Source organism: Pagrus pagrus (assembly GCF_965226575.1).
Source record: "Pagrus pagrus genome assembly, chromosome: 6".
Taxonomy (NCBI): domain Eukaryota; kingdom Metazoa; phylum Chordata; class Actinopteri; order Spariformes; family Sparidae; genus Pagrus; species Pagrus pagrus.
This window is the reverse complement of record NC_140190.1, coordinates 12,486,402-12,509,373: the sequence shown is the minus strand read 5'-3', so window position 1 is coordinate 12,509,373 and position 22,972 is coordinate 12,486,402. Positions and strand designations below refer to the sequence as shown.

General features: G+C 39.4%; 1 protein-coding gene across 2 annotated transcripts in view; it reads left to right on the top strand.

Moving 5' to 3' along the window:
- Nucleotides 1-22,972, top strand: part of ell (elongation factor RNA polymerase II) — a 35,778-nt gene that overhangs the window by 2,015 nt on the left and 10,791 nt on the right. For both annotated transcript variants that reach the window (XM_084355654.1, XM_084355655.1), the window contains exons 2-4: nt 11,698-11,742; nt 21,112-21,233; nt 22,585-22,748. In XM_084355654.1, the coding sequence (XP_084211780.1) occupies nt 11,698-11,742; nt 21,112-21,233; nt 22,585-22,748 (331 nt within the window). The remainder of the gene's footprint in view (nt 1-11,697; nt 11,743-21,111; nt 21,234-22,584; nt 22,749-22,972) is intronic.

Here is a 22,972-nt window from a genome sequence, read left to right as displayed (position 1 = left end):
CTAAAGCTGTTTTTCTTACTGCATGCCTACTGTGTCACCTTTTCCCTGTTATTTGAGTTAAAACCCTTACTCACAGTTTGACCAGGTCAGGGCTATTGAGTAATCAAATGTCTGCATGGTATAGTAGTGGCTGCTTGGTTTGCGGTGAAGGTTCAGAGCAGTAGGGTGATATGAGCGTGTGCTGTAGCATTTTGGGAATGTTATACTTAGCTGGCACAAAGGAGGGGTTTTCAACAGGTCGAGTACTTTGTATTGGGTCTATTCTTTAGTTGACTATATGCATTGAGACGGACATATTCATTATGTATGACAATACAGTGTATTTTCTTTTTTATCAGACACGCATAAGGACCACACAGGCATACAGAAAGCAGTTACTGTGACTTTTAACAGCTTCTGTTGCAGCCAAGTCGCAGAAGATTCACACGATCACAGATGATGAGCATACATTAAACCACCCATCTGACACACAGTAATCATACACAGGCGTGTTGTGTGCCGCATGTATAAATTGATTACATAAAATGTGTGCATACATTACATTATGTTAGTTTATGAACAGGTGTGTCTTCAGTCTGTTGGGTAATGTTCGGTGTTAAGAGCATGTTTATTTATTTAAAGTAGCATATTGAAATACAAAGACAACAATGAAAGCCAAACAATACGACCAGGGAGCAGTGCAAGTATATGAAGTCCCTCTACTAACAGACCACATCTGCACAAACAGATCGAGAAATGATATTTTTTGCACAGAAAAAAATGAGGCTCTGTTTTCGCATTCTGTCATGAAATATAGTCAAATAAAAAGAAACAAACGGGCTCATCTGAGAGATTCAAGCTTCAGTGGTTTGTTGTTTAAGTTCAGACCAACCTAGATCAGCAGCTCCTGTGTGTTGGTGGAGAGAGTTAAGATTATTTTATATTGTAGGGGTTTAAATGTAATTTTTATAGAAAATTCAGGGCTAATTATTATTACATATGGCACCACCTCAAACTTAAGCTCGTATTGCTTTCAGTGTGGCTCGGGTATCTTTCTAGGGGAGCTCAGCCCCTTCGGCTTTCTCATAATTCAAACACTGGCTGGCACCCAACAGCGGAGCTGAGCTGGGAACTTGGTAAAGGAAGAGGAAGAGCTACAGAAAGACACACGCCTCTCAATATAAAAGTGGTGCCCTAATCGAGGATGTAATCAGGCAGAGCTGAAAATGTTTACAACTCCAGTTTTGCCATTGTTTTAGTGGAAAATGTGTGTACTCTGGCAGGCACCTGCTTTTGTAAGGAGGCTTAAAGCTGTTCCCAGGCCAGTGTACAGCATAATGGCTTTAGCTAGCAACAGAAATACAGCTGGAACAGTTGAACTCTTAAGTGTGTCCATTGTAGAGACACTAAACAAGGCTTGTTTATCATTTCAATGTAAGCTAATCGAATGCTAAATGATGTCAAAACTGATTCAGGCAAGCTGTCATGTAGTCAATGTCTCTGTAATGTAATCAAGTGAAAAACTGTGACTACTTGTTATTGTGCTTCTGAAACTATATTACGCAATACCAGTCAACGAGTAGCATTAGTGGAGTGTATTGACGGCTTCCTGTATGAGACGTGACTGTCAGCTGGTTTTCCGTCAGTACGTCTGAGGACAGACTGAACTGGAGCTCCTGCTGCGGGACTGGCAGCCCAGAGACTCACTCTTTCTTTTTTTATTGGCTGTGATATAAGCAAGGGAATGAGTAAGACTACTTGTGTCATCAAGCTGAAGGTTATGTAGAGTAAAGATAAAATTCATAATAATGTCTCTGGATGACTGTTGTTACAGCACAGTGCTGGAATACACAGGGTTTCCCGGATTCAGTCATACTCTGTCGTTTTCTCTTCTGAAAGAGACAAATAGAATAGGATGCCCACAAAAATATAAGCCTTAGCGCTGAACTCGAAGCTTGTCTCAAATATAAAGTGAACATTCATAGGCAGTCCAGGAGGGCTTGCATATGAAGTGCATTAAATCTTGTGTGCTGGCTCTGCAGTATTACACTAGTGAGAGATGAGAAGTCCCATTTGAATGTTAAAACCTCTTGTTGGCCCAAATCATATCTTTTGTCTTGTGGCGAGTTAATGGATTGGCAGTTATATGCTGAGAGTATGAATTTTTACATTTTTAAGGAAATACATCACAGTAGGGGGACACCCATATTGTGGTTGGCAATTTACTCAGTGTTGCATTTACATTTTAAGACCTGGCATGAATTTCAAGTAACTGTAATGAGTATAATGACTCATTTGATGATTTGATCTTAAATCCAGTTCATTTTTAATTAGAAGGTATTAAAATGATACCTTCTGTTTTGGTTACAGACTGCTGTGGTTGGCATGTTGCATAAAGACAGGACCAAGTAAAAAAGTCAACAATAAACATATCATGACTGTCAAATTACAGTGTGACGGTGCCAGAATTGAGAATAGTTGAGTTGCTTAACAAAGTTCTCAGGAAACTTATTTGTGCTCATGTGCAGATATAGCCCCTGTCATTAGTCGGTTAATCGATTATTTGATAGACATTTAGTTGCCAACTATTTTTGATAATCGATTAATCTTTTTAGTCATTTTTAAAGCAAAAATGTCAAACATTTGCTGGTTCCTGCTTATTAAATTTCAAATTTTGTTGCTGTTCTTTGTCATTTGTCATAGTAAAGGAAGAGTCTTTGGGTTTTTGACTGTTGTTTGGACAAAAGAAGTAATGTGAAGACTTTACTTTTAGTTATATTTAGATTAGGTGGTTTGGCATTGAACTGTGTATTGGTGGAGGATGTCTTCTTCAGTATGGTTGGATGAGCTTTTTACCACAGAAAGTGGGACTGATTGCATTATGACAAGCAGGACTGATCCACTCAGCTTGCACTTTGTTGTTTTCACTAGGTAAAAAAACACCTTTTTGAGTATTGGAATCTGTCTGTCTTCATAGGTGAAACATTGACACCCTCTCCATATCATATCAATGATCTGAAAGCCTTCCAGATTTCAAACTACAAATAACTTTTTAAGTATTTATTGGCTTGTCCATTCACTGCAAACGCCCATCTTAAAGTTAAAAATGTTTTTATCACATCCCACATTTAGAGATGCTACCGTTTGCTCTGTAAAATGAATAGCTGAATAAATAAAGGAGAGAATAGGACCTCAAATTTTGTTAAAAATATCGGAGCACGGATAACTTTCTTTAAAAGTCAGATGCTACAGGTTTTTGTGCGGATGATCAATCCTCAGTTAAGTACTTGTGATGACAGGCTATAGCCCTCACTAAGGAGGTCGGTTTACACCGGTGGTCCTCAAACTTTTTGTGGCATGCCCCCTTGGAAGCCAAGAAAGGTTCACGACGAATAACATCATTAACAATAATCGGGGAAGCAACTTATAAAAAAGGGTCCAGGTTGAATTTTTAGTTAAGTAAAAGTCAACACAATAGCATCAGCAAACTTTAGTTTGTTTATTTTCCCCAGGTGGGCTCACCCCCCAGTGTGACAGCCACTGTCTTCACACCAAGTCAGTTTTGCTCTTCGGTCGAGCTCCTGTCTCAGCCCCTATGGGGATGGTATGGGAAGTAATGGAGACCGTGAGGGGATTCTGTTTCCTCAACCCGTTCAGCCTGTGCCAGTGCTATGGTTATTTAAGGAATGCTGACTCCACAGTCTCAACAGATCACGGGACGCTGCAAGAGATGACCATAACCACTAAGGCCAAATATGACTCTAAATGTCATGGTGTTCCTCTGTCCTGTGGCAGGGTTGCCACAAGTGACCGTGTCAAACTGGTGTCACTGCACATAGAGCAGACTGTCTGACCTGCTGTCTGTTTCAAAAGATCAGTCAGAGCAGAGTCTGGTTTTTGGTCCATAAACTGCTGATGCTCTGTGCCTGTGGTTTGTGACCAATATTTGAGCAGTCGGATGCTAAAAAGCAGGTAGAAATGGAGATTTTTAATTGAAGCAATAAATGATACCTTCCTTGTAATAGGTAGTTCATTGTTGAGTCTCAACCCCAGGTTGTTATATACTGACGCTTGTGTTTGGCATCCAACCTACACTGCCAATTCAATGCATCTCTATTTGACAACCTGGGGATGAGACTCGACAGTCAACTGTCTTTCTCCAGGAAGTTACGTTTTGCTGCCTTAAGTCAGAAGAACAAGTTTATGCACATACAAGTTTAGTTATGTCACTCCGTAGAGGAGTAACAATAATGAATAAATGCCAGAGTTAACATCTGAAAGATCGCTGCATCAATTCGGAAACCTTGAATTTGGCCAGACCTTGAAGGAATCTCTGCTAAATCAATGCCGGCTTCTCTGTGTTTGAAAAAACTGATTTATGAAAGGAGACTCCTCTTTTTATTTTCTCATAATTCTCAATTCTCTCCTGGTGTGCTTCTCTCCCCGAGAGTCTGTGTTTGTTTTTATCAGTGCCAGTGACTGTTTTGCATGGTAATCGCACTGCGAAAATACAATTTCCCATGTGTGAGACTATGGTTTTATCTTGACTTTCTATCTATAAATCACAAACACTTAACCAGCCCAAGTTTAGCTATTCTAGTATAGGGTAAACTTGAAAGGAACAATGGTAAAGTCCAGGAGCAATGAAATATTCAGGAAGTTGTATTAAGGTAATGATGGCCCAGAGATAACATTGCCCATCTTTGCCTGAAGCCAGTAAATAACCCCAGCAATGAAAAAGGGCTTCTGTGCTTTGCTTGAATGCAGCTCTATGCCATGAAAATTGATGTACTAGAAGCATTTTTTTTATAAAAATCATTTAATCAAGGTATTTTTAATCAACACTGGTCGACTGAAAAGATTTTCTTTTAGTTGAGTTATTCATTTTCTCGAAAATGAGATGTTCTCAAGGTCATTAAAATGTAAAACAGGCTTTTCAATGTACATTTCTTTTTATGAGACATAACTTGATGGATTCATATTAAATTATACTCCTAGTCATCACTGGGAGAGGCGCAGAAGATGTAAAATGATTTTAATACATCGCATTCCATCAAAACAGAATTGAACTCCAATCATGGAATTGGCTGCTCAAGAATAATCTTTGGTCCAGTTGGCCTCAAACGGAGAGGTACACATTGCTATTGTTCAGTCAGATGGTGGTCACTGCTGTGAAACATAAGCTTAAATCCAAGTAGGGACGGGGCAAATAATTGATTCTTAGATGCCTCGCAATTCTCTCTTCAAAGTGTGATGTGTCTCAAAGCAGAAAAAGTCAATAATAATAATAAATGGGTGAGCATGAGCAAATGTTATGGAAGTTGTGATTCATTACAAATACACTTCGATTTAAAAGTAGCAGCTAGTCAAACGGTGAGGAAAGAAGTAATCATGTATAGAAATTAAAAACTTTGATGTAGTAATAAGAAGAGATGTACCTTTATTGATCCCCCTTAGGATAAATTCAATGAATTACTACAACTGTAAGCCCAACCAGGATACAGTACATCTAGTATACTACAATACTTATTGCAGTTAGTCAGATTTAAGGTTACAATAATGAAAGAACAAAGATATTTATATGAAATTTTAGATCCTATCAGATTAACTGGGGAGCTTGCTGTTTTCACTTGTTTACTTTCTCTTTGCACTCTCTTCAAGTCAACCACGAGTTCCTGCTTCATCATCAGTTTCACGATACTTTTGACAAAGTCCCCGATTACTAGAAGCCGACAGCTGTTTGTACTTCTAGTAAGATCTGAAAATAGTTCTGTATAGTTGCAGGGAAAAAGTGTTGCTCACTTCACTTTTCCACTAAATGTCATTTTGTTAACGATGCAGGTGCAAATCTGAAAAGTTCAGTAGTTTCACATTCAAGTGAAAGTATGATGCTGTGTTCAGAGCATGTTTAACAGAAATGCGAACATGCAGAACCTCTCTGAGACATCTAAATTTTCTGTTGTCACTCATTTTTGATGCCATTGTAGAAGATTGAACCACACAGCTCAGATTGATGTTCACGCTGTGAGACCACTGATGAAGCATAAATGTTTAACTTAAGTGTATCAGCAATAGTGTTGCATTCAGTTACATTTATATCTGCATTTTATTATGCTTTGAAAATAGAATAGCCTAAAATTGTTTCACTTTTCATGTTTACCTGCCCGTGAAGTGGTGTGGGAGTCTGGGATAGGAACTTCGCTGCTGATTTTTTTTCAAGAGATAGTGTTGTGTTGGTGTAAAGTGATGTTGTCAGACTCTACGTTTACTGATCCGACAACCACAACAAAGAGATGTCACTCGCGTGAAATTTGCATTTGTCTTTTCAAGATCAAAAGCAGCTCCGTGCTCTCGAGACAGAGAACATTAAAAGCTTCAAAGGGTTTCTTGCTAGCAGTGAAGAGCCAGTTACGGTAAATACACCAAGAAGTAGTTCCCATTAAGCCTCTGTGCTAGTGTGTCACTTTAAATACTCAATTGACACTCTTCTGTCAGATGTTTTAAAGGAGTAGAATGGTAAACCAGGTTTTTACATACACATATGCAGGACATACTCAGCAGTGATGCATGCACGCTGAGTATTAAGAGTAGGGACACCCAGTACCATTTCACCCTTGCAGAGTGTATGGCACAAAGTGCTCTTTCCATCTCTGAAATTCTAGACAGGGGGAACATGGCATCAGGGTGACAGTGATGCAACTAAACACCTGACAATTTGGGTGACACAGCCATGCCCATGGGGCTTTAGACCTGGCTATTCCTGTGTGCATCTACTACAATACAAAGAAGTCCTTTGCCAGTGCAACCTGAGAGACCCAGACGAGAATTGCACTTGTGTTTGAGGGTATCATTTGCGTTAGACTCTGAGTCTGTATGAAGAGGTTGGTAATTTTTCCATGATATACGCCCAGTTTCTTTTATAAACAAACTCCTATTATAAAATGTGAATTCATACTCTTCTAACATATACTTTTTTTGTGTTATAGCATAATGTAAGTTATTGTTGATAGGCAAGTTGAGAGTCTTGGGCTTGTTTTCAGTAAGGTTTTAAGGAGATTCTGGTCTAGCTGGCAAATCGAGAACACAACACCCAGGTAAATGTACTATTTTTTGCCCGTTGTGAGACGCGGTGCTATTGTGCGCATTGAAGGTTTAGGATGCTGGCTTGTTAATTCTTTTCTGTCTCAGCTCAAACTGCGCTTAAATAGTGCTCAGTCCCCGGTGAGTTTGAAAAAGCGACTGAAGTAAAATATGTTAAAAAATATTTGTATGGCTGATGTTGGGCCATAAAGAGTACATCCCGATTTAAGATGAGCTTTTCATTTAAAATTTTGACTACTAATATTATTCTAATGTTTGACAGTGATGGTAATTCTGTGTTGCAACAGTTTACACTGCCCATGGCACACCAATCACACATTCTCCTACAAACACAGATGTTTGTTTTGTGTGTCATGTCTGTCTATTTGTTTTAGTATGTTTGGAGATGTTTGGTCTAATTCAACATGTTCAGTCTTTGTCTGTGTTTGAGTTTGGTCAGTTTGCCATGCTTTCAGACAGAAAATTACCCAGACAGTAGGCATATAGTATGCGTATCCATGGCAACACGGCTCACACATACCCAGTATTAGTGGTGAACTCATTCATGTTGCCTAAATGCCAGTGTGTTTAGCATTCGTTCTGTGACCTCATTAGGTCTACACAGTTATTTAAAATCACAATATGAATAGTAAGTACAGTATTAAAAATTCTAGAGGGCTGAGGCTGCAGATTTTTGATAAAGGTCCACAAATCTTGTTCTCCAGATGCATCACAAACATTGTGTGTGTGCATAACAGTAAAGTTGTGTTTTACTTGTTCTCATACTTGCCTTTACCCACTTCATTATATCACACACGTCATTATACACACGTCATTATATCCATATTACTGCTGATTATTGATCAGAAATCTCATTGTGTTAATATTTTGTGAAAGTACCGATTGTCATCCCTACAATATTGTTGCAATATCAATATTTAAGTTTTTTTTTTTGGTCAAAAATATTGTGATAATTGATTTTTTCGGCCAGATATTGTGATATTATTTTGAGGCCATACTGCGCAGCCCTAAGTACAGCTTGAATCGTATTGCAGTTGTGATATCTGTCAAAACTATTGCAAATTTATCTGACTAAGCTTGTCTAATTGGCACTTGCTTGTTGCTTAAACCCTCTGTTTGACATGTTAGGTTTGGTTTGGTTAACTGTTTTGTTTGGATTTGTTTGATCAGTGTGAAACGGACAGTAAGTCCTTAAAAGACATTCACCTGCCAACACGAGAATGTTTGCTGTTGTCAGCGAATGTTGGATTGTTAATTAACGACAATACGCTGAGGTCCATGTCGCTGTAATTTTTGACACTTGCTTTGTTAATACGGAGAGGAAGTGTACAGTCTGAAGGCAAACGTTTATGTTGTAGTAGGAAACAGACTTGAACAACAGTGTCATCAGTTCAGATTTATCACGGGCTGATTGGCTGAAAGTCCATGCTCTGTCCAGCTGATCCCCATACTGTCGCTGGTTGGCAGCGTGTGGGAACATCCACAGCCTTGTCATCGAACCATGGTCAGGAGCTGTACTCTGTCCCTAAGGTTAGCTCTGTGGAACATTCTGGGCTCAGGTCCCAGAGAATAGTGACATGTCAGCAGCCCATTCAAATGAACAGGCTGAGGGTAGCACTATGTTAGCAGTGCTGTGATGGGGGAGGGGGGGGGCATAGGGTGGGAGTGCTAAAACTGGTGCTGTGTTAAACATTGCAGGGGTAGACCAGGGAGCGTGGCTCCATGAAAGGTCTGCTGATCCCGGATAGGCTGTGAGTGTTCAGAGCTCAGGACAAAGTGTCACAGTATTATACTGTTGGCAGATAAATAAGAGTGGCTTTCTCTTTTTTTATTTTCTAGGATTAAGTCAGGTGAATGTGCTATTCAAGAGTTCACTATTTCTTCAATCTCTGATATCATTCCCAATATTATAATTGGTAAAGTCTTTGTATAACAAGACTGACAGTCGACAGCCACACTAAAGGCTCTGTGACTCTGTACTTAGGCGCAGTGGTGCTCTTAGCTAAATGCTGCAGCGAGCATGGCAGCATGCAGGTGTAAAGCCTACCATGTGCAATGATAGCAGTGACAATAAAGTCCCAATTGAAACCGTTCCTGACTCGCTGAATTAGAAGTATATGAAGTGGATGGTGAGTGAGTCATGTAAATAAATCTTACAACAGACTTGGTAATTGTTTGTAACGGCTACAATCTCCAAATGTCTGTCAGTAATGTTTGAGCATGAATTTTGAATTGAGCAAAGGATTTTTGTTCATGCCAGAGATGCAGTTTTCTCCAAACAACCGTGCTTAAAATGTGTGGTACGTCTGCATAATGTCAGGGAATTAAGAACCAAAGTTTCCTGTTTTAACCCAGTGGAAAATGAAACCAGACACTGATTTGGACTTGAATCTTGAGAAATTGAAGGATACAGTGTAAGTGCCGCTAAACAGAGGACAGAAGCTCACAATTTTTGTATGCATTCTCCATATCTCTGGGTCAAGATCAGACAGGAATATAAAGTACGTTGTGTCTTTTCAAGGGCTTGCCCTCCCTTGAACTTTTAACTTGCGCATTTGATCACATTGATCCACTAAAGCAGCACGAAGGATGAAATGTCAAAGTAACTTCTCCTTTTGATGCTCATGAATGTTTCGTTCCACCAGTCAGTGAAATGAAATATTCCTTACATAGTTCAGTTTGTCTCTTGTGTTGGTAGAATTTCCTGATAAAATGTTTTTGAAAACAAATCATATTCACGAGTTTGACATCAAAACAAACTCTTGAAGATACATTCGACTTTGCAAAGAGTTTTGGCTTAGAGCTTTCTGCATGTTGCTCAGTGTTCCTGTTTGTTCTGATGTGCTATTCTCATCAGCGCATCAGCTTTATATTGTAAAAGCCCAGAGGTTAATATAAAACATGGTGTTTGTCCAATTGTTGCAGTCAACCAGAATCGGGCCACTGATAAACATGCCTTTGGTTCTGGTTACCTCAGTTCACTTTAAATTTGTTTTTACAGTCCTCCTATATCACTGGCCTGCATAATCTATGAAAGTACTGCTGTCTCTTCTGATTTGCCTGATTTGAAATGGTGAAAATTATGCTAAATGTGGAATTTATAAGAAATCAAATGATACAACAACAAAAACAGCTTTGAGAAACCCCCAGGAATCTGGATGTGATACTGAAACGGCTGAATGCAAATGAAAGTGAAGTAGAAACTCTCTTCAGCTCTTCCTCTTTTCCTGTATCTCCAAAACTGAAATAACTCACTGTTGCATGATGTCATTATTCTGCCTATCTTCATTTATTATATGAAATAGGTCATCATACCATGTCCGTCCCTCCTTGTAGTTTTTCAGGCGTTTCTAGACTGTAAACAATAACTGTAAAACAAATGAATCCAAAATGCCTGCCAAAAGTTGTGTTAAGTCTAAAGTGAATTTGTTAAATGTCTTGTTTTGTCCAATCAACTATCCAAGAGACATGCAAGACCAAAATAATTTGCAAACCCTTACAACTGAGAAGCTGACACTGGGGAAATTGCAACATATTTGCTTGAAAAATCACTCAAAAATATTTAGATTATTTTTCTGTTGTTGATTAACTAATAGTTGCAGCAGTTCTGTCATAATGACTGCATTTCTCCCTCACACGATGACCAGACTAATCTGAGCCTTATTTGGGAGCTTCAGTGTCCGAAGTATTTGAAAAATGTCAGTGGTGAGCTCCAGCTATTGGGTGACTGGCTGACTGGACAACAACACACACAGTCATCTCTGTTTCTGTCAGATGGTAGCAGACATGCTAACTGTTTTGGCTTGAAGAGGAAATTAATTGAGGGTGAAGGTCACACATTCTAGTCCTTTAGATTTTCAAATGGTCCATTTTAAACTGAAAAAACCATACCAATTACATATACTCTTATTTTTATGTTTTAATATGCTACTTGATTGATTTCATGAGTATTTCTCTTAAATACAATAAATGTGTATATTGTATAAATAATGTGATCTTGAAAAGGACTTAATCAAAATTTGCCTTTTGAATTTAATAGATGACAAAACCAAATTAGTTCTTGGTAATAGGCTTGCCCTGAAGAAATGGTGTATACTGTGCTAATACAGAGGAATATTTGTCCTCATGATTATAATTGAGCTAAAGCTAATTTGAAACTGTAATCTCTCTTCTGTTTTGAATAGAAAATGATATTTAAATTGTGGTTTCTCTGTAAAAGATTTACATAAAACTTTGTTTAAAGGAGATGTTGGCCACAGTCAGCCTGTGTTAAACTGGTTATATGTAAAATATCTGGTCTTCTTTCCCAAAGCTGAAAACAAAGGAAGAATAAAGGAAACTCAATCAATTCTTAGATTATGATGGATTTAACCCATAACCATTTATGAATTGATATTTCTCTACTTGGTGCATACCTTTAAAAGCTAATGTACTGCTTTCAGCAATAATTTGCACTTCCATTGTCTCTTTGGTCTTATTAATTGCTCTTATTTAAACAGATATCTAAGCAGTTACTTATGGGAACTGATAAGATCTTCACAAGAAGTTTGCCTAAATGAATCTTTTAATGTGTTAACAGTGTCACTTATTTAACAATGATGTTCTTGTCTTTTCTAGGTCCTGTCATCACGACCATTGATCAGGTTTAATGGAAACCAAGGGGTAAGAAAATATTTCTCTCACACTCTCTCTTCCCATCACTGTTTTCAATCAAGTGCATACACAGTTTTGTCTTTTTCATAGGGTATTATCAAAGTTGACCTGCTGAATCACCACAGTTAGCTGCTAACATGCTTTTCAAAATTCACATGTCAGAGTTAGAAAGCAGAAATTCAAATTTTCAAGAGTATTTGAAAGCTCAAACATCACCTGACACACACACACACAATTTTTCAAACAAGACATGTGATTATGCAAACACTGGTGTCAGCTGCAAACTAGTTATTTTTTTCCTCCAACATGACACTTCAGTACCATGTCTTAAAGTGGCTGCCTTCGACAGCAGCAAAAAGATGCTGGCAAAGCTGTTCTGAATTTAATGATGTACTTTTTGGCATATGTGTCATGTGCTGTGTCAACATTGCTTGATCTTAATGCACTACTGTCACAGAGACCTGGTCAGCCAAATGTTTCCCCAGCCTCTCGTGCAACTGGCAACAAGATTTGCTTTATTATGCTTTGGCTCCATAATGTGCCAAACATTGACCATGTCTGGCATGGCGGGAAAAATACTTCTAAACCTCTGAAGATGTCACGTTGCTGCCTTGTTCTTAACAACTTCTCACTTGTTCGGTCAGTATATCTTCCCCCCCATGTATTGTTATGTAGTAGACAGTGTAGTAGCCTGTTCCTGTCCAGGAACTTTGGCTGATGATGAAATTTGATCTTAATGTACCTGTCTCTCTGAGACGTCTCTAAGATACTGTAGAGTGGTTTGAAGAAGTGATGCTTTTCAGATTTTCTATTTGAAATTGGATCAGATTGAATAGACAATTCGGTGTGGTATCCAAAGGGCTGGTTTGTTAGGGATTTCCTTTATGTCCAAAACATTATTATTATTTTATTCTAATTATTATTATTGGCTGGTTGTGGGCGTTGTTCTTAATATGGTCACAATACCGGGATTTATAGTATCTCCATGATATGTCTTAGGCCTCATCCATACGTACACAGATATTTTGGGTTAACAGGATTTTAAAACAAAAGGGTCACATGGCCATCCACGTACACTGGGCATGCGCGTGCTGGTGTAAACAGGAAGGAAGTTGAACACTCTCCGGTCGGTTGCTTAGTTACAGAAAATACTACGAACAGGGCAGGGAAACTGACTGCGCTTCACAGAACCCTCCTGAGTAATGCTATTTTTTCTTAAAACCTTGTTAGCAGCCTTTTTTTGTTTCTCTTTACCATCATTGTTTTATCACTGTCCATTTGTCTTTCTAAATATAGACAGTGTAACATCCATTCCCTCAATGAAAAAACTCTAAAATCTTCACACTTACTCCGAGCGTGGATAAAGCCGTATTAGCAAGTGAAGGCTGGTATTTTCATCACCGTTTCCAAAAATCTCAGCTCTGTCTCGTATCATAGGTAATCAATTGTGATATAAAATGTGCAGCACATGTTGGCACCATATTTAGCAAAGCAGGTCGAATGTGGGTCACTGTTGTAGAAGGGTGATTAATTATTAATCAATTGCTACCTGTTACACTGGTACACAGTCTCAGCATCTAAACTTGGGCAATTTTCTCCATTTGTTGAGGAGGATTGTTGAGCTGAGCTGTTTACCCTAAAGTGCTTCTTCCTGACGCTGTTGCAACATCCCCAGCAGTGACATTTTGAAAATGGCATTACTCAGCAATAACATGGCAGCCAAAACTATGAAAAGAAAGAAGTTGTACAAAAATACAAGTTTTCTTGCTTGATGAATAAAGAATATTTTTAGATTATACGCAGCAACAGCAATATATTTTCTCCACGTCAAGTCAGTTCTAAAATTCAACATGTGCAAATTGCCTCTCGTGGAAGAGAGTAAATAGATGGAGCGTTGACTTGTTTATATTCTGACCTGCAGGTACATAAATAATAAATTTACTCTTTAAGTTGTCACTCTCATGTCTAAAGCACACAGATGACAAGCAACATTACCAACAGCTGCACTGCACACACACACAGCTTGTAAGCTCTCAATACACTCACCCTCTACAAAGATAGACCTCAGGCAGCGGCAGTCATAGTTTCATATGTTGTCCTGAAAACATTGGCTGTAAGATATTGGATATGATAGTTGCTGTAGCTGAGGTCTGTGGGGTTTTTTTTGTGTTTTTGTTATGATCTATGATTTCTACATTTACAATAGAGAGTCAGTGTTTAAGTGTCACTTTGCTTCAAGCCTTTCATGAGTCAGTGTTAACAAAATGCCATGATCAGTAATCATTCTTCACACACATCTACAAGAACCTCCTCCAGGAGTCTTCATACGGTTGATGCTGCTGCCTTCCTGCTGTCACTGTTTTTGTGTTAAATTGGGAACGTTGCCGTGCCGAATACTGCAATCCTGCATACAGCCAGACTCCATCTTTCATCCTCTTTCACTCGAGGCTTTATCATCAAGTAAATGTTAGTTTTCTCTGAACCAATAGGTTGTGTTTGTCTTCATAGCCAGATAACTCAATGTGACTCTTGCCTATTGTGTTAGGCTCTTGCAGAAAGAGTTTGTCATTAACTGGCTTTAGAGCTCCTTTTTAGCAGGCATTGAAATGTATATCTATGACATCCCATGCATGCATGTGTCATTAAGTCATATTCGTCAGTTTCGCAAATGATATGTCAGACCTGCTGTTCATTATCTGATGTTTGTAGGAAATTGAAATACTAAGTAATGCGTGCATTTTACTAATGCAGCAGCACACCATGGAGGAAAATCTGTTCGTGTTGAGATCCGAATGCGAGTCAGAAGTGTAAAAGTGGCTAAATTACAGAGCAGATGGCGTGGCTGTCACGATGACATCCCATTTTCATTCACTCGTATTCATTCATCTTGTACAGCTCTGCCTGAGCTCTGACTAAGTGTGCACGCACATAACAAGTTTCATGCACCTTTTATTAGAAGGGAAAAAGCTGTAAAGACTAAAAATGGATGAAAGATGCAAAGGGAAAACACAGGTGGGCTGCTCAAAACATGTATGATGCAGAAAAACTACAACATGGTCAGTGAAGCCGGAATTCACCCTCTGGGCTTGTTTCTCCTGCTAATTTCTTTCTGGCTGTTGATGCGACTTAAAACAATCTGTCATTATGCATATTTTTGAGTTTGGCAGAACACCTTTATTATCACTGAACAAGAGGCCTGTGGCAGTGAGGATATGGAGATGTTTTATGCTTGTTCCGTCTGACACTCCACCCCCTCTCTTACTGAATTGCTGTTTGTCGGCACTGGAAGAAGTGAGTCTGAAACAAACTCTGGCTGTGTGATATGATCTATGAATCTTCTTTTCCCATAAAGACAATTTCATACCCAGATAACAATACATGTCATGAATATAGCACAGTTTCTATAAATTCAATGAATACATAATTTATATAAAATGACCACATGGGAAGACCTATATATTATTACATTTTGAAATCTGTACCAAGCAACAAATAAGAGATACTTAATCACATTTGATTATTTTCCCCTTTTTTATTTAGAACCTTTTTGCAAATTTTCAACTAAACATCTGAAAAAATATATAAAATGGTAAGAGTGAAAACACTTTTCACCTGTGATTGCAAAACAAATAACCCAACATCTGAGGCTCGGGTTTGTTTTGAGCAGTTAATTGTATTTTTGTGTCTCATCTGTAGACTTTCTCAAACTGTTTGATGTTAGTCTTGCACAGGTAGTAAAAGAGGTTGATGGTGTTGGAGTCGGTTCTGGGGACCAATTTTCTGGTCCATGTCAAACTATCACAACCAAGCCAAATGACAGAACTTGCCCCTCTGGTCAGAGTCCTTTCTTCTGTCCAGACTTACCCCGTTGTGTTTCACGTTCACTGTTCTCCACGTTTGTTTGTCTTGCAAATTTCCTGTGTCTGTGTCCGTGCCATGTGTAAGAATGGAAAGTGTCATCCAATGAGGAAAAATATTGTCATAGAAGAGTGTGATTTGCGTCACAACCAAAAAAACAGTTTACTGTCATCACCTGATATCATCACACAGCCCTATGACTAACCAGAGCAACAGTTTTCAGGCCATCGTCAAGCGTATGTGGTTAAATATTGATCATAGATTTTGTGATGCATCCAGCCAGCATGGTTGACATGAGTCGACCCTTCCACAGCTGTTGGGTCATTTAGTGTGTTTAATCTGCTGCAGAGGCAGTCAGGAAGTGAGGTCCCTCATGGTTTGCTGATCAGGGCAGATCAGCAGTGTCACCCCTGTCGTTTGTTTTTTTGTCTTAGTTTTCATCTCACGTTTACTCTTTGTCTTCCACCTGCCAAAGACAACTGAATAAGAAGACATCTCAAAGCAAAACTACTCAGTCCCAGCTGCATTTTTCTTTTTCAAACAGATTTTATTAATTCATATTCTGAACACAAGGCTCCTTCAAAATCTGTGAAAGCTTTTGAATTTGAGGGAAAAAATCAAGGCCTTTTAAAAACTTTTTTGAAATAGACATTAATAGCAATGGGCCTTTGGGCGTGCCGATGTATTTTGTGCAAGAACCAGCATTGAAGTCCTTTTTGATTTTTTGTGGTAATGTTAGTGAATGGGCTACGTTTTACTGTCTGCCTGTATGTCTCCTGCAGTTGCGTCATTGTTTGACATGCCACCAGCCTCAAGAAAGTGCAACAGTCGCACATGTGCATGAGTGATTAAGTCGAATGGGGCAGGTTTAGGCAGGCAGGCGAGAAAGCCAAGAGAAGCCTGCTACTTCATCATATAAAAATTCTCAGTGTTGTAACCCTAACCTTGATTCTGTGTCTAAAACTATGCCATGCTGGGTCCTTGAATTTGAATTAACTGGGTCAGAAAGTCCTTGAAGTTGAGGTTTAAGAAGGTGTGGTAGCCCTGTGAACATAAAGTATTGTTTTAGAAAAACTTACGGTTGTGTAAAATTGTAGCTTGTATTCTTACTCCCAAAGTGATTGTAGAAGACGAAGAAGAACTGCTGACTAGTTATCTCAAGCAGGAGCAGACAGTACATACATGTCAAGGGTCGGTCTTTGTAGTCTTTACAGTGTGTTCTTCTTTTAACAGTACAGATGAAGCAAACCACTTGCACAGCCAGCACTCTTCACCATCTTTTTGAAGTTGTCTTCATGCGTCAGGCCTCTGTCTGATTCTTATTTTTTTTTTTCCATTTCTGTCTCTTCACTTCCTCCCTTTCCTCTGGCCTTGGAGAGAGGACTAGACAAAGTGTGTGGGGGTCAACCTGAAAAGAGGCATTGTTCACTAGACGCCAAGTAGAATGAGAAGATGCGGCTAGCTGCAGGAGGATCAAGGAGGAGGTGGTTGGATAACCTGTTTAAAATCCACTTCCACCCTTAGAAAATGTTGTGTAAAGGGGATTATTAGTTGTAGGATTGATGTGGTTCATTGTCAGTCCCTGCCCTTCATCCCATGTTTTAAGTAATCTCTCCTGGCTCTTTAATGTGTTCTCTTCTGCTCTGTTTTGTCTAGGTTTTGTGGCAACAGCAGGCTAAAGCTCTCAAAGCTTTGATAAAGACTTTAACAGGCGCTGTAGCAGGGAGGGATTTTAATCAGCAAGTCATTTTAATGTAGAGGTTTTTAGTTATTCCTAAGAGAAGAAGTTACAGTATCCAAAGCTAGATTATCCCTTTTGTTGTGCAGGATGGAGCAGTTCAGAAAATAACCAGTGGTTGGCTTATTTTCTGGCCAGACTTGGTCAAATTACCTTAGTTTTCCAATCATTGTGTTGTAAAGTTGATGAATTGAAATCGATCATATAAAGGGCTCCAGACAACAATTGTTCGACAGTTGTTTGAAAAATTAGATATGGCTGATGTTTAAAGTGCCTGACAAAGTCAAACCCTTTAATATTATTGGGGTATTGTTAAAACCATTAAATGATATAAAAGCTGACAATTAAAATCTGACCTGCTGAATATCAGGCGCACCGTTGCTTGTGACCACTGAAAATGTTGAGTTGCCCTTAACAGATTTTTGGGCGTCTGTGCAATCAAAATAGTCGCACCCTGGAGCCCCTTGATATAATACTGATTCTACGTTACTTCAGACTGCGAGTCAACATTATTTATATCCAAATCATTTTATTTAACCTCTTGAGTTACAGTATCTTGTTTTCAAGGGGGTCCTCAGACACAAAAACATCACCAGAATTGAACACATGTATGTCCCGCATCACATCAGAATCATACATACTTTATAGACACACAACTTTGAGAGTGTTGCTGGCAAGCTATTTAATTGCAAAGTGCACAAAGGAGATTTGTACAACTTTAAAGGAAACAGAAACTGACGAACCTAACGGCGACAAAGGGAGTGTCAGCTTTCATCATAATGATGACCCATTTTGTCAAGAAGCTGTTCCCTTTCATGGATTAGCAAAAGGATGAATGCACATCATGGTGCAACACTCACAGGTTTGCTTAACCAGGGCATGAGCCATTTGGTGTGGAGGAGCCTCTTTCATCCTCTCCGACGTGAGTCAGTGATTCAACTGAGTCACTCCCCGGTGCCTGGCTTTTCAGTCAGTACCTCTGCCTCTCATTTCTGGATTCACACACTCAACCTTTATCCACTGTGTTTTTGCAATGACACAGATGTTTTTAACCCTGTGACACAGTACAACTTCAGTACACAGTACAATCGGTGTCAGCTCATTTTCATGTAATCAGACTGCCTCATCCGGTTTTATGTTCCTGTTATGTGGATTTCAACATTGAGCCTGGGCATAGGCTCCAACACCCTCATACAAACAAACACTAAATTGTAGAGGTTGAATGATCCTGGAGTAAGCGGCATAACGTGTGTGTGTGATAGGATTTGCTTTTCTTTTTCGTTGCTTTAATTCACATTTTAAAGCAGAGATACATGTGAATATGTGGCTAACAGTGTCATGACTGGGCTATCCAGAGTTGCTGGCAGTGGCAGCACTGGCTGGTAGCTTAGCCATAGCTTTAAACATAATGTAGGACTTAACAAGGAATGCTGTTTAGGTGTAGCATTGCCTGTTGGGCAAGAGATGGGGAGGAGCAGCAGTGCAGATAAAGAGCAAGGACATTCAGAACCTATACTGTTAACATATCTTATTACCTGGGGGGCAGGTCAGCTCATCATGAGGGTTTCAGACTGTCCTTTTATAATGAGGTTTTTGGTTTTTTTTCCCACTTCTGCTGCCAAAAATGTCTCCACCTCCTGCTTTCATGAATGTGTACTTTACAACCATACCTTGTGGCATAGGAGGTCTTCAGGAGGTAATAAGGTCGGTAATGGTGATCCTGACGATAATAAAAAGCAAAACTATACTAATAATAGTTTATATTTTCAATAAGGTATACTGCAGAAGAGGTAGTGTGTGTAGTTCTATAGGAGTGGAGCATTATTGATAACTGAGAGCACAGGAGGGCAAATAAAGGACATTGTATTTATTTATAGTTGGCCACCTGCAGCCTTCACACGTGTCGAGACCTTTGGTAAACAGAGCTGAGCTGCCCACAGTGAGGCCACATGTCAGTCCCAGCAGTGAGTCACAGGCTGAGCCTCTGATCCAGGTTAAGTCACTGTTCAAGAGGACCAGCGCTAGGGCACAATCTGATTGGTTACTTCGGCTATCTTTTGTTACCCTGGCTCAGTGTGATGCTCAGTCCTCGGCTGTGACACCACTTGAATTCATGCTCAGGAAAACAGAGCTGAGCAGGGGGTCAGCCTGCCAGGCCCTGCTGGAAACACAACCCTCTGCCTGCTCTTACCATCAGTCTGAAGCTACTTTAACTGAAGTTTTTCTCTGTAGGAGTTGTCAAATTAACTCGCTCCGAGTACATGTTGTAATGATGGTGTGTTAAAACTATTTTGAGGTGGATTCAAGCAACAAAGTACAATTTCAGTGTCACCCTGTGCTTTCCCTGCTCTCTCCTTTGCATTTCTCTCTAAGAAGATTACTGACTGCTGCATTAAAACTGGTCCAAATTAACCGTTTCACCCTGTGCTGAAGTGTAATAGTGTGAGATGTATTCTAAAGCAGAAATACAACATGTGCATCCCAGTTGTCACTTTTCAAATTAGTTTTATAAACAAAGCGTCCAGCAGAGGTTAGGAAACGAGTTCACAGTTCAGTTCCACCTCCTCAGTAGTAGTGTTGCCCAAAAATATCGATAAATATTGATACTTAATATACTTAGCTTATCAAACAGGACACAAGCCCTGCTATATTTATACTTCAATAAAAATCAAAAAATTTATGCACTCAAAGTTGCGTCAATTTGTCCTTGTGGTATCGAACATGGTATCAAATATCGATGTTTTACAAGGTATCGTATTGAAATTAGAAATGGGCCTTGACACACCAATATCAGGTCTGTCGGTGAGCGTCTGTGGACCTAGTTGTTTGTCAGCCCTTTTTCGCAGCTTTATGACCAATTAAGCAGGTAGAATCGGCACCAGACGCCATTGGTGAGAGAAATCACTCTGATGTGCTGTTCAGCTAAGCGAATCAGTTCAGGGGAAGAGCAATGAAAAAGAAAGAAAAACATCTTGAGCCTGATGTTGTAATAACCACGATTTCACCCATTTAGCGCGGTTTCCCGTTATTTTTGCCTTCGCCTCTTCCCCATTGCCATTTGCTACTTGCTATGAGACTTATTCTTGATTACAGGTGGCCATATATAGCAAGAGTATTGTCAAAAAACTCTGCTTTGTCATAACTGTTTGTCCCTCTCTGAATTTCGAATACAGACTGCCGCTACCTGGTGGTATGGAGAGGTATTTATGCATAATTGCGTTGAAGGTCTGGGGAAATACCTATCATAGTTCTTCTGTTATTGTAATTTACCTGTGGTTTCTCCAGTCACATGTTGGAAACACAATTAGGAACACCATGCAGTGCACAGACAGTCGTTAGTAGAAGTAAGGTAGAGAAGAGAAGATGTTATGCTGCTTTTTGTGAGGTTTGCAGTGTTTTTGAAGCCAGTGAGAAAATGCCTTGGGCTTATTCACAGCTTTGTCTAGTCTGGGCCAGTTTTTCCAGGTATACAACAGTGGCAGTTTATAATACTGAATACATCAGAAAGAAAAATGAGTGTTTAAGTCTACAAAAAGGGTGCGGAGTGCAGTTAGTCATTCTTTCTTGGTGCTTGTCTGAAAAGTACCTCACTGAGGTCCAAAAAATTACAGGGTGAACACACATTTATGAAGATGAGTAATCGTTCTGGAAAAATAGTTTCATTAATAAATAAAGATTTTTTTAAGTGTATGCAGGAACTTGGGGGTCCTTGTTCTGACACTGCATGATTTAATTTCATGTTGATTTCATAAGTTCATGTTTTTCTTCTTTGTCTTCGACAGAAAATTTCAATACCACGGTCAGAAAATTCCAGTGAACTGCAAACGTTTACTTTCTACCTGTCAAATGTGGGCAGAGATAACCCGCAGGGCAGCTTCGACTGCATCCAGCAGTACATCACAAGGTGAAGGCAAACACTGCATCTCACTCACTTTCCTTTCTCTTTTGTCAAACGTGCAACTAATTCTTCTTTTTCAGAAAACACAAATTCACGAACTGTATTGACATATTTACATAAATTCTGGTTGAGCATTTGAATCGTGGCCTTATTGTCTTTGAGCTCTGTGTAAATGGTCTTTGGACAGTTAACTAATGAGTGTTTCCAGGCAGACAGTCTGTTTAACATAGTTGGGACATGAGGTGAATGAGTGAGATGATTTGGCTCCAAGTAGCAGCTACTAAATGGAAAGCTGCAACCCTGAGGTTTGATGGCACTAATCTGGTAAAAGATGTACATGCCCTATTACTTTTCAATAAAACACGTGAAACAGTGATACAGGCAAGTGAGACACAATGTTTGTTTAAAATCCAATCAAATCTGACCTTTCATCCATTTTTCTTCCAGTATTTTTCCAACTACAGTATTAGACAGAAGAGTGAATCTGTTGAATGAAAAACAGAAACGGTGAATGCATTTTAGCTATGCCTGTGTGTTTATGTTTTCAATTTACATTTAAAGGAGTTCAAAAATATTTAAACTCTAATATTTGCAGCCCTTCGTCGTGCTGCAAGTGTTGTCTGTTTCTTTAGTAGCAGTTGCAACGACAAAAGACCTGCTTATGATGTGGGTTCATCACTTTTTATAAACTCATTTGGCACGCTTTCTCCAGCCTAACGTATGCAGAAAAAAAACTGTTTACTGAATCATATGAATAGCGCCAGATGTCTATGTTGAAAGGGGAAGGAAGTAGAGAAACAGAATGAGGAACAACAAGAACCTTCTGCTTCTCTGACTGTCAAGTTTCTGACCTTATTATACTGGAAATATTTTTAACAAGTGGGTCAGGTGGAGTTCATCCACATCTCTGACTGGATCCTAATCAACCTCGAGTTCCAATCTAAAACCCAAATGACGAAGCTCAGCTTCCAGCGACTGCGCCAGCACCATCTCATTTTCTGCCAAATCCTCATCAAAGTGGAGAGGAATCAAAGAGAGCCGGAAAGTCAGGAAAGAATGGGATTTGATGCTGCAGTGAGTCGTACTGTGGGAACCCACAGTTGGATGGAAATTGAAAAAATAATAGTTGTGCCCTCGGGGTGTTTAATGGATCTCATCTGGGGAGGAATGCACAGTGATGGGGATGGGTTATTGCAAATAGTGAGAGGTTTAAGGTTAATGCTGAGAATTAACTTGAAGTGGTGGGTTTATGTTGAGTATTTTAAGGTAGCATTGTCTAATATATAATATGATATTGTTTTTTTTTTCCTGTCTATCCCTGTCTCCCTCTCTCACCGTCTCTTCTTTGTTTTGGCAGTGAAGGGAGCATTCAGCTGGATTGTTTGGGTGGGATCCAGGACAAGATTACAGTATGTGCCACAGACGACTCCTACCAGAAGGCCAGGGAAAGCATGGCCCAGGTTGAGGAGGAGACTCGTAGTAGGAGTGCCATTGTCATCAAGCCGGGGGGGAGATATGTAGGTGAGGAAACATGGCACAGACACAGGCAGACCACCCAGCATACGCCAGTCATTTTCTCAGTCAGAGGCTTTTTTTTAATAACTTTAGGTTGATGGGATGGAAATATTTCCATGTAAACACAGATAAGGTGTTTTGAAGTTAAAATGCATGAAGAGACTGGAAGAATTTCTGCAATCATCCAAAAGGCTCATGTGTTTGTGTAGCCATTCTCTGCTGGTGAACGG